At 37.6% G+C, this 20,765-nt stretch overlaps 1 protein-coding gene across 1 annotated transcript in view; it reads right to left on the reverse strand.

Moving 5' to 3' along the window:
- LOC149770711 (uncharacterized) overlaps positions 1 to 15,974 on the reverse strand; it is a 91,659-nt gene extending 75,685 nt beyond the window's left edge. The window contains exons 1-2 of the mRNA XM_089949210.1: positions 15,897 to 15,974; positions 14,918 to 15,072 (exon numbers count right to left, since the gene is read on the reverse strand). Of these exons, the coding sequence (XP_089805336.1) occupies positions 14,918 to 14,987 (70 nt within the window). The 5' untranslated portion in view covers positions 14,988 to 15,072; positions 15,897 to 15,974. The remainder of the gene's footprint in view (positions 1 to 14,917; positions 15,073 to 15,896) is intronic.
- Between the last annotated feature and the right edge of the window lie 4,791 nt (positions 15,975 to 20,765).

The raw sequence follows: 20,765 nt of genomic DNA on the forward strand, positions 1-20,765 counted from the left end.
AAGAAACAGGAGAAGAAAAGAAGAAGGGAAGAAAATGAGGAGAAAACGGTGAAGAAATTAAAAAAACAGAGAGACTAAACAAGGAGAAAGAAGAAGTCAATGAACTTTTAATTAAAGTGTTGTGCTGTGAATTGGATTGTAAAAAATGGATAAAAGAATACATGAATGATATAAGGTAAGTGTCTTTGAGTTTTGATTTTAAAATAAGAAGCTACACTCACGCACTCATACACAGACACGTACTATAAGGGTGAAATGGGTGGGGTTTATTTTTGAGTTATTGGCAAATTGAAATTGTATTTCTTTTCGAGAAATGTGGGTGGCCCTGAAAAGGGCCTTTTTATTTTGGTGTAGGGGTGAGTTTAACCAATCAACTTTAACTGCCTTAAGCCTTTGCCACGGCCAAGGCCTACTTCTGATGATTGGGTTGAAATCACTAAGGGTGGTACGACAGGCTTAGTCACAGGGTTGGCGTGTTTAGCTCGGGAAGGTCGTATTCTCTTCGGTCGTGATAAAGAAGTCTGATACATTTGTTTCAGACTTCTTAACTCCGCTAAAATGTCCAACAGTACCGTAGCCGTTTGATTTTCACCCTCTTGTTTCTTTGCTGCTACTTCTTCTTGCTGTTGTTGCTGTTGTTTTTTTCTTACCTCTTCTTGTTGCTGTTGCTGTTGCTGTAGGAGAAAAGCTTGTTCCGCTTCCTTTTGTCGTTGCATAAATTTCTCCAATTCTTCTTTCTGTCTCTGTCTAAAATTCTCCACTTGCGGTAATGAAGAAGGTAACGAAGGTTCCGGAACAAATTCTTGCGAGGTAAGAAAGTCCACAAAATCCCAATGTACCTCTTCTGAAAGTAAGTCCGGGTTCCCCTGGGCAGTCTCCCCTGCTGGTGCACCCCAATGGATCGTTTTCTGAGTTTCCGTCATGTTGAATCACTGTCGCATAGATTGACTGCACACAAGCGCTAGCGAATCTATATAGACCAACTGACGTCACAGACTACTCTCTTCGGATTGGATGCGGGCTGACTGAATTTTGTAACGCGTGTTTGGATTGGTGAATGAACTCAATCCGTTTCAATCCTGCCTCTACCTATAAATAAGCGCAGTTCAGTGCATTGATTCACTTGTTCTCGTCGCTTCAAGATGTGGACCGATGTGCAATCTTCTACGCTTGTGTCTTCCATGATGTTCTGGACGGACATACCCATGTATGTCCGATCCAAGTGGAACGTTGTCCACAGGACAAACACCAGTCTGTGGATACGTAGCATCTACGTAGAAAGACAAGGATGCCTCAAAAGAGTCCTGATTTACGGTCCTACAGTGAAACGCAGCCTAAGGACAAGAAGAAGACCAATGCGGTGCCCTTTATGTTAATGAATACATTAACATAAACCCAAAGACCCTTTTCAGGGCCAGCCATATTTCTCGAAAAGAGATAGCCTTTCCATTGCCTACCCCTTTTTTTAAAATTTAAATTTAAATTTAAATTTAAATTTAAAATTTTTTTTTAAAAAATCCCAAAAGCCCATACTCTATTCCCCATGTTAATTTCCCTTGTCCCTAGACAGACCCAAACTCTATGTTAAATTCCCATTGTCCCTAAAGTGACCCACGATTTCTCTCCATGTTAAATTTCCATTGTCCCTAATCTGACCCAGGGGTCTTTTTAATGCTAAGTCCCATTGTCCCTAATGTGCCCCACTTTACTACTGCCGATCAAGAAAAACTTATTAATTTTTTTCTTTTTTTGTTTTTAAAGAAGCAAAGCAATTTGAATTGCGCATTATCAGAGATAAGGAATTCCATAAGGTAGGCGCTGATACAGTGAAGAACCATTATAATGGTCGGTTTTCGACCACCTAATCCGGAGATCGTTGTTAGTTGTTGCTCGGAGATTACGCTAAGTATTTGATGATCTTAGTTCAATTAGATTAGAGATATGGTTCCTGTAAAATTAAGAAGGCGTTTTTGTGTAGGTAACCATTGTAGATGTGAAAACAAATCATGCGAGGGAGTTATAATAGCTAGTTTCAGAACTATTCGGGAAGCCCTTTTCTGGAGGTTTTCAATTCTGGATAGATTATAATTGGATGCGTTTTCCCATATAGTTTAGCCGTAATCTATCAATGGTGGCATATATCCCTGAAAATAAAGTTCAAATGACTGTGGAGGTAGAAAATCGACAGTAATTTTAAGAGTAACTCTTTTGATTACCATTACACATATATGAGTGATGGGGTAATACATTTCAGATGTAGTTAGTGAATTATTGCATCTAGGTCACAAACTGTAGGAAGTGGTACAGTGCATCAGTCCGCAAATTTTAGCATAGTACTGCTAACGTTAGCTGCATAATTATTCCATTATACATGTTCACAAAGAAATTAAACTATTCTGGGGTGTACACCTCGACAAGAAATTGATAGTCGAGGGGTTAAGTTATCTACCTCTCTCTTCTACTGCCAAATTAGATTGGGTTTTTTCTTGGCGGGGGGGGATTTCAATTTTCTTTGTCACATAGCTCTGTGGTATCTAAGCTCCATACATCATCCATCCCGTAGGTTCTCTGTGTCACTATTAAACAGAGTGAGAGAGAGAGAGAGAGAGAATCAAAAACGAAAAAGAGACAGAATTTAAAGTTTATGTGATGGGGGGGGTGAAGTTATTTTTTGGTTTCGTTTTAGAGAGATACCGGAGGTGTATTATATATGTTGTTTTGTGTACAATAATAGAAGTTATTATTATATTAACTGCAGACAAAGGTTGAGGCCTAGCCCACGCACTGGCTAGAACCGCCCCCTAAGCGGGCAAGATAACAGTCCTCTACCTTCCGCAGCTTTTTTGATCCAGTACATGCAATTTTCATTATATTTAAGTATATTAAAATATATTTATTAGATTTAAAAGTTATTTTGAAACTTATCCAGAGACCCCTTCTACCCTCTCCCCCGTTAGGGGTACGCCCCGGTCCACGCACTGTTATTGTTGTTATCGTATTTTTTCCAAATTTCCTATATAAATATAGCAAGCGAAAACGACAATAACCTCCAGGGATTAATGTGTTAATAAAGTTAGTACAATCAAATGTATGTTGGAGCCTTTTTATTTCTTCCCTCAAATTAGGGATCCGTATCCCTTCTATTTTTGGATTATTTCTTATTTTTGGCTGAGTATTTCAATTGCGCTATTACATATAATATCATTGATAGTGGACACTCTGCCCCACTGACCTTTGTATTGAAAATTCGTCCGTAACAGCTCCATTTATCTGTCGTCTTGAGCTTATTCCACTATACAGGATTTAGTTCCTCTTCCAAAAATCATCTCCGAAAGCAAATCTTTCCACTACGTTTTGCATATAGTTACATTCTAATCTGTCTAAGGCTTTCTCTTGGTCAAAGAGTGTCATGGCACACTTTTGTCCTGTTTTGTTTATATAGTTTATTTATGTTTTATATTTAAAATATTATTTTGGATGTATCTCCCTTTTTCTCCGCAAATCTGGTTTTCATTAATTATTCTTCCCATTCCAATTTTCACTCTATTAGATTGTATCCGACTAAGAATTCTGAAATCATTGTTTAGTTGTGATATTGGTCTCCAGTTTTTCAGCTCTTTTCTGATGTCTTTCCCTTTATAAAATATTGTGATTATTCCTTCTTTCGTTGTTATAGTCATTACTCCCTCTATACAAATATCGTTATGCAGTGATTCCAGAATCGGTGCCAACTCAACCTGGAATTTTTGGTATAATTCCGAAGTGAGTCTATATTTCCCTGGTGATTTCCCTTTAGCCAGAGATCGCAGTTTTTTGTATTTCTTCATTCGTCACACTTGTCCTTGTTTTCTGACGAGATCATATCACAATAGGATTAATTATGATATTCAGCTATATCATTATTATTTATATTTGTGCGGTATATAATTCGTGGCAGTATATATGGATATATTTCATGATTTCTTTCGGTTGTTTGTAATTTTATCTCTCCCTCCATAATAGTTTATGTATGCTTTCCTCCTTCTCCTTTTCTTAATTCCTCTATTTTATATAAGCCTTCTGTCTTTTTATATAGATGGTAAATTTTCCTGCACTTATGTTTTTCTGTGAGTTTTGTCCTCTAAAATTTAGTCTTTTTAACATTCTTTTTTTTTTCTTCTTTTGTTTCAGTATATTCTATTTTCCTTTTCAGATCTTCTTTTTCATGTTTTAATTTTTCGTTTTCTTATTTTTGTGAACCGTATCAATAGATTTTTAATTTTCTTTTTTGTGTGTCCCATTCTTGTATTATGTCCTTATTCCTTTACTTCAAAAGCGATTTAAACGCCTAATAATTTATATGGTCAAATACATTTTACTTATTGATTATACATTTTTATACGACCTATATCCAAATTCGAATGTATATTCCGTCCATATAATATTTAAAATCCTGCATATGTCTGTCAATTTGTGTTGTTTTATAAAGATTTTAATTTCCCCCATATTTTGTTTACCACTAGTTGTTAAATCTGAGGTTATATATAATATGACTTCTACCCAGTTAAAATCCCCCATTATGAAAGTATCCATCGTAAAGTTTTCCAAATAAGTGCTTAAATTGTCATTAAAAATCAGTTTTTTTTTCCTTTGTGGAGGGAAATAAACATTGACCAAGTCCCAATTTTTAAATTTGATGTAAATCATTCGTCCCTTAAAAAGTTCGTCCCCACCCATTTGCTCTTTCCCATGTTACATCCCTCTTATTTTTATTATTATTACTGTTCCTCTAAGATCGTTACGGTTTTCATTGATAATTAAAGATGCATTTCGTCGCCTCTCTAGCTTTCGTTTCGGATGTAATTCCATTGTTTGTTTCTTCTTGTATAAAAGTAACATCATATTCCTTTATTTCCATTAATACATTTTTTAATTTATCTTCATTTATCCTATTTACATTTATATACGCAATGCGCAAATTTTTTACCTCCATGTTGCATACTTTAAGTTTGCCGATTCTGTTATTTTTATTTCACTAATAATAAATCTCTAAGTTTTAATTTATTGTTTTTTTTCTTATAAATTATGTATTATTTTCACTCTGGCCGCTCTCTGCTTGAGCTTCTCTTTTTGACAGTATTTCATTTATTTCTTTACTGTCAGTTGTTTTTTGTTGTGTTCAGTCTATTGGTTGGTCTGCTCCATTTATTCCCGTTTTGTCTCCGCTTACGTCCGTTTCCATTCATGTATCATTTTCCCAATCAGTTGTCTCAGCTAAATGTGAGTCATTTTGAGTCCGTTTATCCTGAGTTGACCGATTCATTTGTAATTATTGTTTAATTTTGTTTAAATTGATGTGTGGGTATTATTGTCTATGGTGGGTCTTTTCCCCTTCTTTTAGATCTCGCCCCCCCCCCCCCCCCCCGTTGCAATTATTCTCCTGATAGGGAATTCGTCCGTTTCTTCTGTTTGTAGGCAGCGGCTGAGGTTAGGGACTTGAGATCTATCAGGTCTAAAAGCCCCCCTCCTCAGACATTTCCTGTTCTACCTCTAATTAGGAAATTCCTTCCTGTACCATCAACTTCTACAGCATTAGAACCTATCAGTTTCTAGTGTGCTTTCGTTTTTCTCTTCCCCTTTTTGGGGGTGAGGTTTTGGGGCTCTTGTAGTTTTCCCACTCTAGAACTTTGCCAGTATTGGGTTCTGTTTCCAAAATCGCCGAATCATTATCGATGCTCGGCGTTTGGATGTTATACGCCACTTCCCCTGTGGGGATTTAAGGGCTGTCATAAATTAAGTTAATTGATGGATTTTTCAAAACCATGTTTTGAGTTTCGATATTTTGCAATTCTTCTCTTAGTTCTAATGCTACATTTCTTTTCTGTTGTTGTTTACAATGTTTGCGTACATCTTGGGTGCTGATGAATTTTTGCACTCTTTCGGATTATGCCCTGATTTTTTTTTTTTTTTTTTGATTTTTTTTTTTGGGGGGGGGTATTTTGAACATATCCGGTCTGCTTCGCAACCTCTGTACCATGTTTTCAGCAGAAAACCCATAGTGCAGAAAAAGGTTGGAATTTTATGAGCGTCTTCTTTAACTATGGTTTGGATTTTAATTCCTGTTTTCACCATTTGAAAACCCTATACTGTTGCTACTCTGGGACTTCTTACTTTAATTTTGAGTTTTTTTCCAGTTTACTTACTATTATATCATTTCCAATTTTTAGAGGGAGGCAAGATACATAGATGTCTTTCACTTTCGCCTCTACCTTCGTATTATTGGAGGTGCTCCTTAATTTTTGGCTGTATATCCCTTAATTTCTGAATTTTGGATTTGGAATTTTTGGATTTTTGATTTTCTTAATTTGCCCTTAAATTTGGTTGTATAGAACCTTACTTTCCTTTTCTGTGACATCTAGCAAGTGCACGTTGTAGTTTTTCCGGGAAGAGAATCAATATATTTCTCCCCTCACCCGTTTTTGCAATCCTGCAATGTTATTGGTGTTAATTCACTTGGTTTTGAGTACTCTTAGGATGTCAGCTTGTCTGGGCCACTCATTTATATCCCCAAAATCTATCTGCTGACAACTCTGGGAGTGATATGCGACCAGCATTTGATGGTCCCATCCCCCTTCTAACTTTGTCTCAAAGAAGTTCTCCAGCTATGTCCCTTTGTATGGGGGTGGTTGATTTGGTATTTCTAAGAATATCTCACTTTGTGTACCTGAGTATATAAGAAAATTCGAAAAGTATTTGATGAGTTGTTCTCACAGGTGTAGTGTCACAACTGAAACAAATGTCAAAGCAGTGATTCAGGATCTACTGCAATGTTGTAAGTGACATACACTTAAGTCCCCACAAATGAAATGAAGAATTTAAAGACAAAAATAGGAACATAAAAAGGAAAAATTGGAAAACAAAGGTAACAAAAAAAGAAAGAAGGTGTAAATTCAAGGAAAAAGGTAGGCATGCCTAGGTTTTGTACTTTACCAATTCCTTCTTGTGGACTTTAATTTGTTTGGGGGGTGGGTGGGGTGGGGGGCACCAGACAGGTGCTCTCAATTAAAAAAAATAGAAAAGTACTCTTATGTGCTCGTGCTGCCTCCTTAGGTGTGTATGTTTTTATTAGTTACTTGTTGTGGACTTTTGGGTAGTTTGTTTCGTGTGTGCCATTACAAATAAAAATCAGAAGACTTTACCTCTCAAGAATTAGAAAATAATTTTCGTTGGCAAAATCCTGATTGTTTCTTTCGGTGCAGTCTAACTTACAAGAAACCACTAACGATTCGTTCAGGGTACAAACGTTCCCTAACGAGCGCATACATGAGTGGAGTGAGACAAAGCTGGATGAAAACCTTGAACTTAAACCAGGTGACCTACAATTACCTGGTTCGTTATAATATTATATTTATACATTCCATGAGATTTTTCTACCGTGTTAAACGACACCAATGATACAAAGTTGAAATAGCTTGTAAAGGCGAGATCGTGCATTTGGGTTTTACAGCTATTTAAAGCTATTTGATCTGAAAGTAATTTATAAAAAAACAATCAAATGGACTGTAAGTGTAATGAAATCCCGATCAGCGGGTAATGTCAATAAATGAATGTTCTAAAGCACGAATACAACACGACGTATTTCACATCTGGAAAAAAGAGATAATGTTTAACATCACGGAATCAGGAGAGTAAAATTATATTTTATTATAAATATTTGCTTCTTTTCAAGACATCCAAAATATTGTTTAGTATCGTTAGGTGGGACGGAACCCCTGGTGGAGGGAATCGCTCTGGCTACCCATATCCAACGCTACACAAACTGAGATATGTCCTTGTTGCCGCTTTGGTTTGCAGTTAAACCTATCATTAGGAAGCAGAAAAGACCATTTTTAAGTTATACAATATGTGAAAGCCACCACCCTCACCCCCAGGTTTTGCTTGTCAGTCAGCATGCCATTTTTACCTCAAAGGATCTCTCTCTCTCTCTCTCTCTCTCTCTCTCTCTCTGAATCATGTCATATAACGGTATATCTGCACCTATGATGGTAAAACTGACCGACAAAACTGGTTTCGGATAAAGCCACTGTCAAATCCTGCACAGAACATATAGCAGGATTCAGCTTAGATCAGTTAACAACTAATTCAATGAGGGAGTCAATGACCCACCTGCCTTTAGAACACTGGAAATAACTCTACATAGCCTTCACAGTTATTTGGGCTGTATTGTTATCTCCCTTAAAATAACTAAATCTAGTCTCGTTAATCCGTTAGGACTGAATTCTTTAATGGAATTATTCTTACAATGTATTTTAAGACCATATCACAAAATATCTCATTTTTCATTAGATACTCTGAGGTATTTTTCCAAATAGTTAGAAGACGTTCCAAGACATGCAAAATCAAACACTGAACATATATTGATATGTAGGACATCTGCACGATACTAAATTGGTAGGAGAAAAGTAGTACTTTTGTTTTCTTTTATAGATTTTGTGTCAAATTCGTCATCTGTACGTAATCAACATTGTATTGTATTGCCAGAGAAAGGTACAGATACATGGATCACAGTGCATAGAAAAATATATTATTTATAAAAGTACTAAAATAAGGAGAAAATATTAAATTATGTATACCGTTTATTTTCATTACAAATTTACAAGGGTGTCGTCAGCTGTATGCAAATAAATTTTCGATGTTTTGCTGTCAAAGCTGCCAAATGAGAAATAATCACTTGGAAACGTCATGTGTTTACAGCTGTAGTAACATTTACGACTTTTCAGAGCAGTAACTTCATGAATAAGCTATTACACAGTTATAACCATTGTAGCCCGTCTCCTAGGCAAAAGCGTAGCTATCGCAAATTATTTTCTTATGGATACGAAATATTTGCTATCGATACATTTGTAAAATTATAGGGCCTTTTAAGGTGGCGCTCAACAATCTCCTATTTGGATAAGGCTAGAATTTGAAGGAAAAGAGTTTCTCATATTTTACTAACTGGTTACATCTGATATTCAAAAGACCTTGTATATCTTAGATATTTTTAAAACAACTTTTACATCCCTTTTCTTTGGTGTATGATTGATGGTTGGAATTTTCTTTATTTTGGTGTATGATTGATGGGTGTGATTTGATTATAGTGTATACAGCTTGGTCTTACTTCAGATGCGTACCTCTCGAAAAACTATTAGCTCCGCTTGTTCATTTTGACTTCCTGGACTTTCAAAGGTAAATTATAAAATAAGAGCTGGAAACTTAGTTCATTTTCATTTTATGTATCTGGTAGTCTATTTGTTGAACTTGTGTTATTTAGTCTGGCAAAATTCTGTTTCCTAATTTAATAACTGTTAATGATTGTGTAATGTAAACTAACTGAGGATGATTTTTCGAGCATTTGAGAGCGGTCAGTTTGGTTAGTTGCGTGCTTATATCATGTGCAGTTTCCACAACTACAATATTCAAGGAAATTTTAGCTACAATACAAGAAAGTAACATAGAGGTATTCCAGCATTCTCTCCAGTGCACATGGTGCAAATGCACACAGATTCACCTTACACTCCCTTAGAAGTTCAATATATATCTTGAGCGCCCCTATCAAGACCATTACATTTTTTTAATGAAATTATTCCTATAATTTATTCTAAGGCCATTTCACAAAAGTTTTGCCTATCTTCATTAGATACAATTCTGTATAAGAACGGTCATTTCACAATAACCGACCAATCCTCATTACATACAACTCTTTGTAAGAACGACCATTTAACTACATTGACCTATCTTCCTTAGATCTAGCTCTGATGCAGTTTTCCAGATAGTTACAAGGATTTCCAAGACATACAAGATCAGATCGAACTCTATAGAAGAAAAGTAATATTGTGTTATACATAGATTGTCTCACATTCTTGACCTGTTCGTAATCAACATTGTATTGTGTTGTCAGCGAAAGGCAATATTACATGGATCACAGTGCATAGGAAACAGTATTGTTTATAAAGTATTACAATAATTTTGAATAAATATTAACGAATATAAAAAGAATATTAAGGTTAAAAATTATTGTTGTAACACGTTAACAAAAAGGACGTTATTTAATAAATGATGTAGTAGACAAACGATTTCTTTATGAACCTACTCATCATAGAGTTTCAGAAACAGCAAAACCCATCATATTTTCTACACCGTTTGTTTCCATATTAAAGTTTTCACGGGTATCTTCATTGTATAAATTGAAATGTTTGATACTTTGCAGCCAAAGCAATCAAGTGAAAAATAACCATTTGTAAACGTCTTCTGTTTACCGTGAGTGTACCATCTACGGCTGTGCAGTGTAGTAACTTCAGGAATAAGCTGTCAAACAGCTATACCCACTCTACTCAATCCCCTCGACAAATGAGTAACTTTCGCACACCCATACCCACTCTACTCTATCCCCTCGACAAATGAATAACTGTCACACAGCCATACCCACTCTATTATATCCCCTCGACAAATGAGTTACTGTCACACAGCCATACCCACTCTACTATATCCCCTCGACAAATGAGCAACAGTCACACAGTCGTACCCACTCTACTATATACCCTCAACAAATGGTAACTGTCACAAAGCTATACCCACTCTACTATATCCCCTCGACAAATGAATAACTGTCACACAGCCATACCCACTCTACTCCATCCCCTCGACAAATGAGTAACTGTCACACAGCCGTACCCACTCTACTATATCCCCTCGACAAATGAGTAACTGTAACACAGCCGCACCCACTCTACTCTATCCCCTCGACAAATGAGTAACTGTCACACAGCCGTACCCACTCTAATATATCCCCTCGACAAATGAGTAACTGTTACACAGCCGTACCCACTCAACTCTATCCCGTCGACACATGAATAATAGTCACACAGCCATACCCACTCTAATATATCCCTTCGACAAATGAGTTAATGTCACACAGCCGTACCCACTCTACTATATCCCCTCGACAAATGAGTAACTGTCACACAGCCGTACCCACTCTACTATATCCCCTCGACAAATGAGTAACTGTTACACAGCCACACCCACTGTACTATATACCCTCGACAAATGAGTAACTGCCACACAGCCGTATCCACTCTACTCTATCCCCTCGACAAATGAGTTACTGTCACACAGCCATACTCACTCTACTATATACCCTCGACAAATGAGTAACTGTCACACAGCCATACCCACTCTACTCTATCCCCTCGACAAATGAGCAACTGTCACACAGACATACCCACTCTACTATATCCCCTCGACAAATGAGCAATTGTCACACAGCCATACCCACTCTACTCTATCCCCTCGACAAATGAGCAACTGTCACACAGCCATACCCACTCTACTCTATCCCCCCGACAAATGAGTAACTGTGACACAGCCATACCCACTCCAGTCTATCCCCTCGACAGATTAGTAACTGTCACACAGCCATACCCACTCTACTCTATCCCCTCGACAAATGAGTAACTGTCACACAGCGATACCCACTCTACTCTATCCCCTCGACAAATGAGTAACTGTCACATAGCCGCCCCCACTCCAGTCTATCCCCTCGACAAATTAGTAACTGTCACACAGCCACACCCACTCTACTCTATCCCTCGACAAATGAGTATCTCTCACACAGCCGTACCCACTGTACTCTATCCCCTCGACAAATGAGTTGCTGTCACACAGCCACACCCACTCTACTCTATCCTCTCGACAAATGAGTTGCTGTCACACATCCACACCCACTCTACTCTATCCCCTCGACAAATGAGTTGCTGTCACACAGTCACACCCACTCTACTCTATCCCCTCGACAAATGAGTTACTGTGACACAGCCACACCCACTCTCCTCTATCCCTCGACAAATGAGTAACTGTCACACAGCCACGCCCACTCTACTCTATCCCCTCGACAAATGAGTAACTGTCACACAGCCGTATCCACTCTACTCAATCCCATCGACAAATGAGTTACTGTCACACAGCCATACTCACTCTACTATATACCCTCGACAAATGAGTAACTGTCACACAGCCATACCCACTCAACTCTATCCCCTCGACAAATGAGCAACTGTCACACAGACATACCCACTCTACTCTATCCCCTCGACAAATGAGCAATTGTCACACAGACATACCCACTCTACTCTATCCCCTCGACAAATGATCAACTGTCACATAGCCATACCCACTCTACTCTATCCCCTCGACAAATGAGCAACTGTCACACAACCATACCCACTCTATTCTATCCCCTCGACAAATGAGTAACTGTCACACAGCCATACCCACTCTACTCTATCCCCTCGACAAATGAGTAACTGTGACACAGCCATACCCACTCTATTCTATCCCCTCGACAAATGAGTAACTGTCAGACAGCCATACCTACTCTACTCTATCCCCTCGACAAATGAGTAACTGTCACACAGCCACTCCCACTCCAGTCTATCCCCTCGACAAATTAGTAACTGTCACACAGCCATACCCACTCTACTATATCCCCTCGACAAATGAGTAACTGTCACACAGCCATACCCACTCTACTCTATCCCCTCGACAAATGAGTAACTGTCACATAGCCACCCCCACTCCAGTCTATCCCCTTGACAAATTAGCAACTGTCACACAGCCATACCCACTCTACTCTATCCCCTCGACAAATGAGTAACTGTCACACAGCCATACCCACTCTACTCTATCCCCTCGACAAATGAGTTGCTGTCACACAGTCACACCCACTCTCCTCTATCCCTCGACAAATGAGTAACTGTCACACAGCCACGCCCACTCTACTCTATCCCCTCGACACATGAATAACTGTCACACAGCCATGCCTACTGTACTCTATCCCCTCGACACATGAGTAACTGTCACACAGCGATGCCCACTCTACTTTATTCCCTCGACAAATAAGTAACTGTCACAGCCACACCCACTCTACTATATCCCCTCGACAAATGAGTAACTGTCACACAGCCATACCCACTCTACTCTATCCCCTTGACAAATGTGTAACTGTCTCACAGCCATACCCATTCTACTCTATCCCCTCGACAAATGAGTAACTGAAGCAAATTGTTCTCTTATGCATACGAAATATTTCATAAAGATATGTCTGCAAAATTACGGAGCGACTTAAGTAATATACAGGCAATTACAATTATTTATTTTAAGTTTTATAAAATAAATAAACAAAACAAAATCTTATTTCAAATATTAATTCGTTTAAACTAAATAATATGTCGATAAAACGAAATATTATTCGTTTTTGTCCTTAACTTAAACATGTGCGTTAGAATCAATAAGATACTGAGTCGGGTTGATTTAATGCATAGAGTTTCCATAATTTTGTACAGGTGTCAGTACAGTTTCCTCGACCCATTTTCTGAGAGTTTCAGTGCTTATAATTGCAAGTTTCATCGATGTTGATATTTGACTTCTCTCGATGAAGTGTCAGCAACGTTTCAGTTTGTATTTGGTAGTTGTAATCTTTATTGATTAATCTTTTTTATCGTTATAATATGTCCCGATAAAGTATTTTCGTTTTCGACAATGGCCATTAAGTACAAATGTACGTTTAAATGCTTTGAAGACAATACACACTATAAGCCGGGATAGACATATCGATCGATGTATCACAGATAATCTAGTCGTTAGATTGTCCGCAACGGATTCGTGAGGTCGTGGGTTCAATCCCCGGCTGAATTATACCAAAGACCTATACAAATGGTTGTTGTTGTTGTTGTTGTTGTTGTTGTGGGGTTTAATGCCATTTTTCAGCACGATAGGCTATACATGGCGGCCAGTATTAATGGTCGAGGAAGAACCCGGAAAACCCCGGAAAGAACCACCGACCCACGAGAAGCTACTGGCAAGCTTTCTCACATGCACACAGTGGCTGAATCTTAGACTCGAACCGCCGCAGACAGAGGTGAGATGGCAGTGATCCGTAACGAAGAGCGCTTTAGACCACTCGGCCAATCGGGGTCCCTATACAAATGGTACTAACAGCTGCTTCGCTTTGAGCTCAGCATTAAGAGGTTAGTGTTAGGACTGTTAGGCCAGGTGTCAGGATGTTGTTGTTGTTGTTGTTGTAGGGCTTAACGCCATTTTAAGCACAAGATAAGCTATACATGGCGGCCAGTATAATTGGTGGAGGAAGAACCCTGGAAAACCCAGGGAAGAACCACCGACCCACGAGAAGCTACTGGCAGGCTTTCTCACGTACCAACGTTAGCCGAGGCTGGACTCGAACTCACGCAGACAGAGATGAGATGGCAGTGATCCGTAACGGCGAGCGGTGTCAGGATGATGTGACTGGGTGGGACATCATGCGACATCTCTGTGGCATGATGCCCCAGTGCTATACATCACTATAAACTGCCACACTGCAGACATAATAACGATAGGACTGACATTTTTTTAAAGCTACGCTAAAAATCCAAATAATAATCTGTCTCTGTCTCTGTCTCTCTCCGTAAAACCAACAGACTAACTGAAAAACAAAGAAACAGAGATGAACAACGATACAATCTTAAAATCAATTAGGCCATACACATCATCCTGCCCAACTTCGTTTATATATATATATATATTAAGTAGCATCATTTAGTAGTGATGTGTGGTTAGTCGTGTGGGAATACGGAGCTCGTGTGTGCAGGCAAGGCGATGGGTGTCGTTTACATGTGATACATGTGTTAAATGCGTTTCTGAACCATGGATTGTATGCAAGATTATGTGCGACCAGTCCATTGTGAAGGATACGTGCCCTGGCTGACGGTGGGACGGGGTGGATTGATTATTCAACCTCTGACTTCTGCACATGTCAATAAAAGGAGCAGGACAAAGTGTATATATGAATGAATTACTAAAGAGCAAATGGGATTTTATATGTAATACATAGATCACTTACTGTCTTCAAGTGTCAAAACCCTAACGTTGACCAGATCCCAAGCAATTTCTTTCTGTCCTCCTGTTGCCATGGCGACGGTGTAATGTGCTTAAAGTGTTATTGAATGCAAGTGGAGGGATTTGTCACCCTAACGCTATGCTGACACGATGATTGGGCTGCAAAATATAGATAGCAAAATAATAAATGTATACATGTCATGTACAAAACTACCATTAAAAGATTTACATAACTGTAGAAATATTACCTTGTATCCATGCCATGCATATAACTACTATTATATGTATAAATCATTAAATATATCTCATCTTGTATCCATGTCATGTACATTACTATTATAATTTATAAATTATTGTAGTTATATCAGCTTGTATCCATGTCGTGTACATAATTAACTTTAAATGTATGAGTTATTGTGGAGAGATCAGCCTGTGTCCATGTCAGGTACATAACTATATTGTGGATGGGGAAGTTAATAATGAGTGTAAATTATGTAATACTATAAGTGAGAGTGGGTGTAAATATTGTGAACAATTGCTGTTAATAAAGCTTCACCTAACGTTACTGACCTCACAATCACAAGATATGACGTATAAGTGATTATTTACGTTGTAATCTCACTCGTTCAAAATGAACAACTTTCTGTATATTATATGACCTAGGTGTGAGTTAACTGTTTTTTTAATCCGTGGACATCTGTCGCAGTTAGATCGTATAACTGCGCATCTAGATTTAAAACATGTTAAAGCTGTAAATTCAGTTACCAATGTATCCATATTGCACAACTCTTGAACGTTTTAGTCACCATGACATGAGTAAACCTACGACTCTGCACATTCGGTACAACGTGATTCCAATTCATACATTGACTCAATTGGAGGTCGAGCAATTGTGAACACAGGTAATACGACTATGTATTTGTGTGATGATATAGCAAACACACATATAGTCTTATAACAGTAAGTAGTAGACTGATACTTACAAAATATCGATAAATCCCTTAAAATATATGTTTCTCAAGCTAACCAGGATGTATTCTCTGTAACGATCGTACTTGTCTCTAAGCAAAGTCTTGTTATCATACACAGAACCAACCAATCATTCCATGACAACAAGCTATGTTAATAATAGTTGATCTTATTTGGCTAGACTTTGGCGTGAACCGACAAATAATACAATGTCTATTCAAGAAAATTCAATTGACTTTAGTTACGACATGCATATGTTCCTCATGTTTACCTAGCCATACAATATGGCTGATATAGAGATTAAATCTAATAAATAAATTCCAATATCGACGGTCAGTACTGGCAAGCAGGTATCTCAGCTTGACGGTAGTAACCTAAATCCATTTTTCTGTCTATCCAACATTATATATATATATATATATATATATATATATATATATATATATATATATATATATATATATATATATATATATATATACCCTTACCGTACAGTTACTATGGACTTCCTTACTACTACTACTACTACTACTACCGTATAGCTACTCTTGCGTCTGAACTACTTCTAATACAACTCCTAATAGTAATACTAATAGTACTACTCTGGTATTTATACTACTACTACTACTACTACTACTACTATTACTACTACTACTACATCTGTGGTGTTAATACTGCTACTGTTACTACTACAACAGTATTGATATTCCCACTACTGTAATGTTACTAATACAACAGTACTGCTACTCCCACTACAGTAATGTTACTACTAAAACAGTATTGCTACTCCCACTACTGTACTGTTACTAAAACAACAGTATTGCTACTCGCACTACTGTACTGTTACTGCTACAACATTATTACTGCTCCCACTTATGTAATGCTACTACTACAACAGTATTGCTACTCCCACTACTGTACTGTTACTACTAAAAACAGTATTGCTCCTTCCACTACTGTACTGTTAATACAACAGTATTGCTACTCCCACTTCTGTACTGTTACTACTACAACATTATTTCTCCTCCCAGTACTGTACTGTTAATACTACAACATTATTGCTACTCACACTACTGTACTGCTAATACTACAGCATTATTGCTACTCCCACTTCTGTACTGTTACTACTACAACATTATTGCTACTCCCACTACTGTACTGTTAATACTACAACATTATTGCTACTCCCACTACTGTACTGCTAATACTACAGCATTATTGCTACTCCCACTACTGTACTGTTACTACTACAACAGTATTGCTACCCCCACTTCTGTAATGTTGCTGCTACAAAAGTATTGCTATTCCTAGTACTGTTCTTTTACTACTACAAGAATTCTGCTACCCCGACTTCTGTACTGTTATTACTACACCAGTAGTGTTATTCCCACGACTGTACTGTTACTACTGCAATAGTAGTGCTACTCCCAATTCTTTACTGTTACTACAACAACAGTATTGCTACTCCCACTACCGTACTGTACTGTTACTACTACAACAGTATTGCTACTCCCACTACCGTACTGTACTGTTACTACAACAACATTATTGATATTCCCACTACTGTACTGTTACTACTACAACATTATTGATATTCCCACTACTGTACTGTGACTACTACAATAGTATTGATACTCATACTTCTGTACTGTTACTACAACAACATTTTTGCTAGTCCCACTTCTGTACTGTTACTACTACAACAGTATTGCTAATCCCACTACTGTACTGTTACTACTACAACTACCATTTGTCACCAGGGAAGCCGTTGCTTATGTTGCCAGTACTGTATTATTCGCATGCACCCCAACCCCACCCTACCACGTCAGTCTGTAAGCTTACGCTTTTAGGGACCCAATGGCAACATTTTCAGGTTAGAAATTATACATTGAAGGATAAGGCAATCAATGTTTTTTTATTGAAAAAATGTTTATTATTTCGACAGCTTACTGCTATGATGAAAACGGATACGATACGATTTAACAAGAAAATATATGTGGTTAGATTCTTCCTTAGGTTGCTTTTGTTGTTTAAAAAATAATTCAAATTGAAAATGTCGACTGCTACGAAAACAGAGACACAGTTAAGATACACTCCGCATACCAGCACGCATCAAGTTCAATAAAAAGCCTATTTAGATATGCAGATACAGGCATATACAATTGACAAAACTCAGTATACGGTTAACGAAGTCGTGTGGCCCAGTTACTATGTGCAAAGTAATACGCAGAACAAAACACGACCGTGGAGTATAGAGTATAACGGTACCAACTGTACAACCCTAAGTGGGCGGAGAATAACATATTCAGAAATAAACAACACAGCTAGCTGTGAATGGTCCATTATGTAAATCAGAAATAAACAACACAGCTAGCTGTGAATGGTCCATTATGTAAATCAGAAGAAAAAAAAAACACAGCTAGCTGTGAATGGTCCATTGTGTAAGAGATGTAGTCTTATGAGGCTTAAAGCTTACGTTTCCTGGCAACATGTGAGACTATGTCAATTCATATTTAAATCTTATTTTGTATTTTTTAAAGATTTTTTCAAATGTGATACACATCTTTGAAGATGCATCGGTTGTGACTGGACAACTCTTACCCCTGTTTAGTCCCAGCAGAGTTACCTCTCTTAAATGCAGCGGGCTACCTGGTTTTGTATTCTTCAAACTGACAACTTAACTTTGTTCTCTATGACAGAGTATGACGTGCATTCTGGAGTAGGATAGAAAGTATATTTATTTCACCAAACATTAGCATTAACGTGTATAGAAAAATAATTGGTACCGTGATACCACAGACATATATCGACTACAAGAAAGCGTGGCCTTACGCCTGTCCATAACTCAAGAAGATGGAAACTGAAATAATCCGATAAAAACTGCACATGGACATTGAGGTGGGCACATTGCAAATGTTTCTGACCGAGGTCAGAAGTTTTGGACACCTCCAAAATATATATAGAAATACAGTTTGTAAGGAAATTAAAAACAGTTAAATATATATTTACAAACTATTATTACTTATGTATTAAAACTAGATGACACATTTCATTGTCTGATCTTTAACAAAAGTTTATTTTTGACAGTTTGGACACACAAAATCTTATCTTGACCTGAAACCTGCCCTGCATACAGGTCCATGAATGTTATATTGACCTGAGACCCGAGACTTGACATTTAGAGCTAGGTCCATGAAAGTTCTAAGTGACAACACCAAGCCATGATGTACCGCTATACCAAGTGACAACACCAAGCCATGATGTACCGCTATACCAAGTGACAACTTCAAGCCATGATGTACCGCTTTACCAAGTGACAACACCAAGCCATGATGTACCGCTATACCAAGTGACAACACCAAGCCATGATGTACCGCTTTACCAAGTGACAACACCAAGCCATGATGTACCGCTATACCAAATGACAACACCAAGCCATGATGTACCGCTATACCAAGTGATAACACTAAGCCATGATGTACCGCTATATCAAGTGACAACACCAAGCCATGATGTACCGTTATACCAAGTTTTATGTTTATAATGGCATTAACATTTTTGCAGGTTACAGTGACAAACAAATATAGGTCTATCGCTTTTCCAAATTTGCTTTGTAAATGAATGTTGATTCAATCAAGGCTAGTTTTAAACATGACGTTAGAACTTGGTCACGTTGGCCTACCTTTCAGGCTACATTGACTTTCCTTGTTGTGCATCTTGAACAGTCCTGGCATGCAATATACTATAGCTTTTAATGTTAAAAATGTTGACATGAATATACTTTCAGCCGTTGTATACAATAAATCTCAAAGAAAAGTCACAAATGTCTTTTGTGAGTAAATATATAATTATTTGCTTTGGTCTCTTCAACATTCGTCATTGCAAGCAAGGGACTCTCCATTTGAATAACGTCAAAATATAAGTTTTAAATCCTCTATCAATGTTCACGGATCCACTAATGTAAAAAAAAAACAGCTTAAACCTTCTGTCAATGTATACTTATCCACGAAAAAAAATCTTAGGTACCTTAAGTGACCTTTATAAAATGACTTCGGTGCCTTTGTTTTGTATCGATTGTAACTATTTATCGAGTTCAGATTGGGCCACAGCGTAAAAGTATACATGTCAGATTTCAAATGCCTTGGTTACCAATCTTAAACTCTTGAAAGAAAACTTACATCCAGACTTTGGATCTGGATCTCTTCCTCGTGACATAACTCGTCCAAATAAAATAAAAGTTTCTCTAAGTTATTTCCCTTTAATATAAAACTGTTTTAGAAGCATTTCATATATATATATATATATATATATATATATATATATATATATATATATATATACGGCTCCGACAACAAGATTTTACCGATAACAAGAGTTGCGTGATCAATAAACTACCACCGTTAGATCATTACTACTACTACTGCTACTACTACTACTACTACTGCTAATATTACTGCTTCTACCATCAAGTGATTTGTAACCTTTCCCGAAATAGGGTACTAATATTAGTGCTAACTGCCACCATCAGACCAATACTACAATCATCAGATCACTACTGCTACAACCATCATCAGATCACTACTACTACACCCACCAGACAACTTCTACTACCACCATCATATCACTAGTACTACAACCGTCACGTCATCTACTGTTGCTTTATTGTATTATAGAAGTAGCAGTTTTATAATGTGAAGTTTAAAATAAATGTGTTTTGCTACAAGTTTCTTTGAAGCAAAAACTGTGGGGGTAAGCACCTGTATTCTATAAAAACCCACAATATCTACTGTTCAGACACAGCTAATGTGAACTAAAACCCCACAATATCTCGAGTACAGGGACAGCTAACGCAAACAATAAAACACCGCAATATCTACAGTTCA

The sequence above is a fragment of the Sinohyriopsis cumingii genome, unplaced genomic scaffold, assembly GCF_028554795.1.
Source record: "Sinohyriopsis cumingii isolate HCF-2022 unplaced genomic scaffold, ASM2855479v2 utg002465l, whole genome shotgun sequence".
Taxonomy (NCBI): Eukaryota; Metazoa; Mollusca; class Bivalvia; order Unionida; family Unionidae; genus Sinohyriopsis; species Sinohyriopsis cumingii.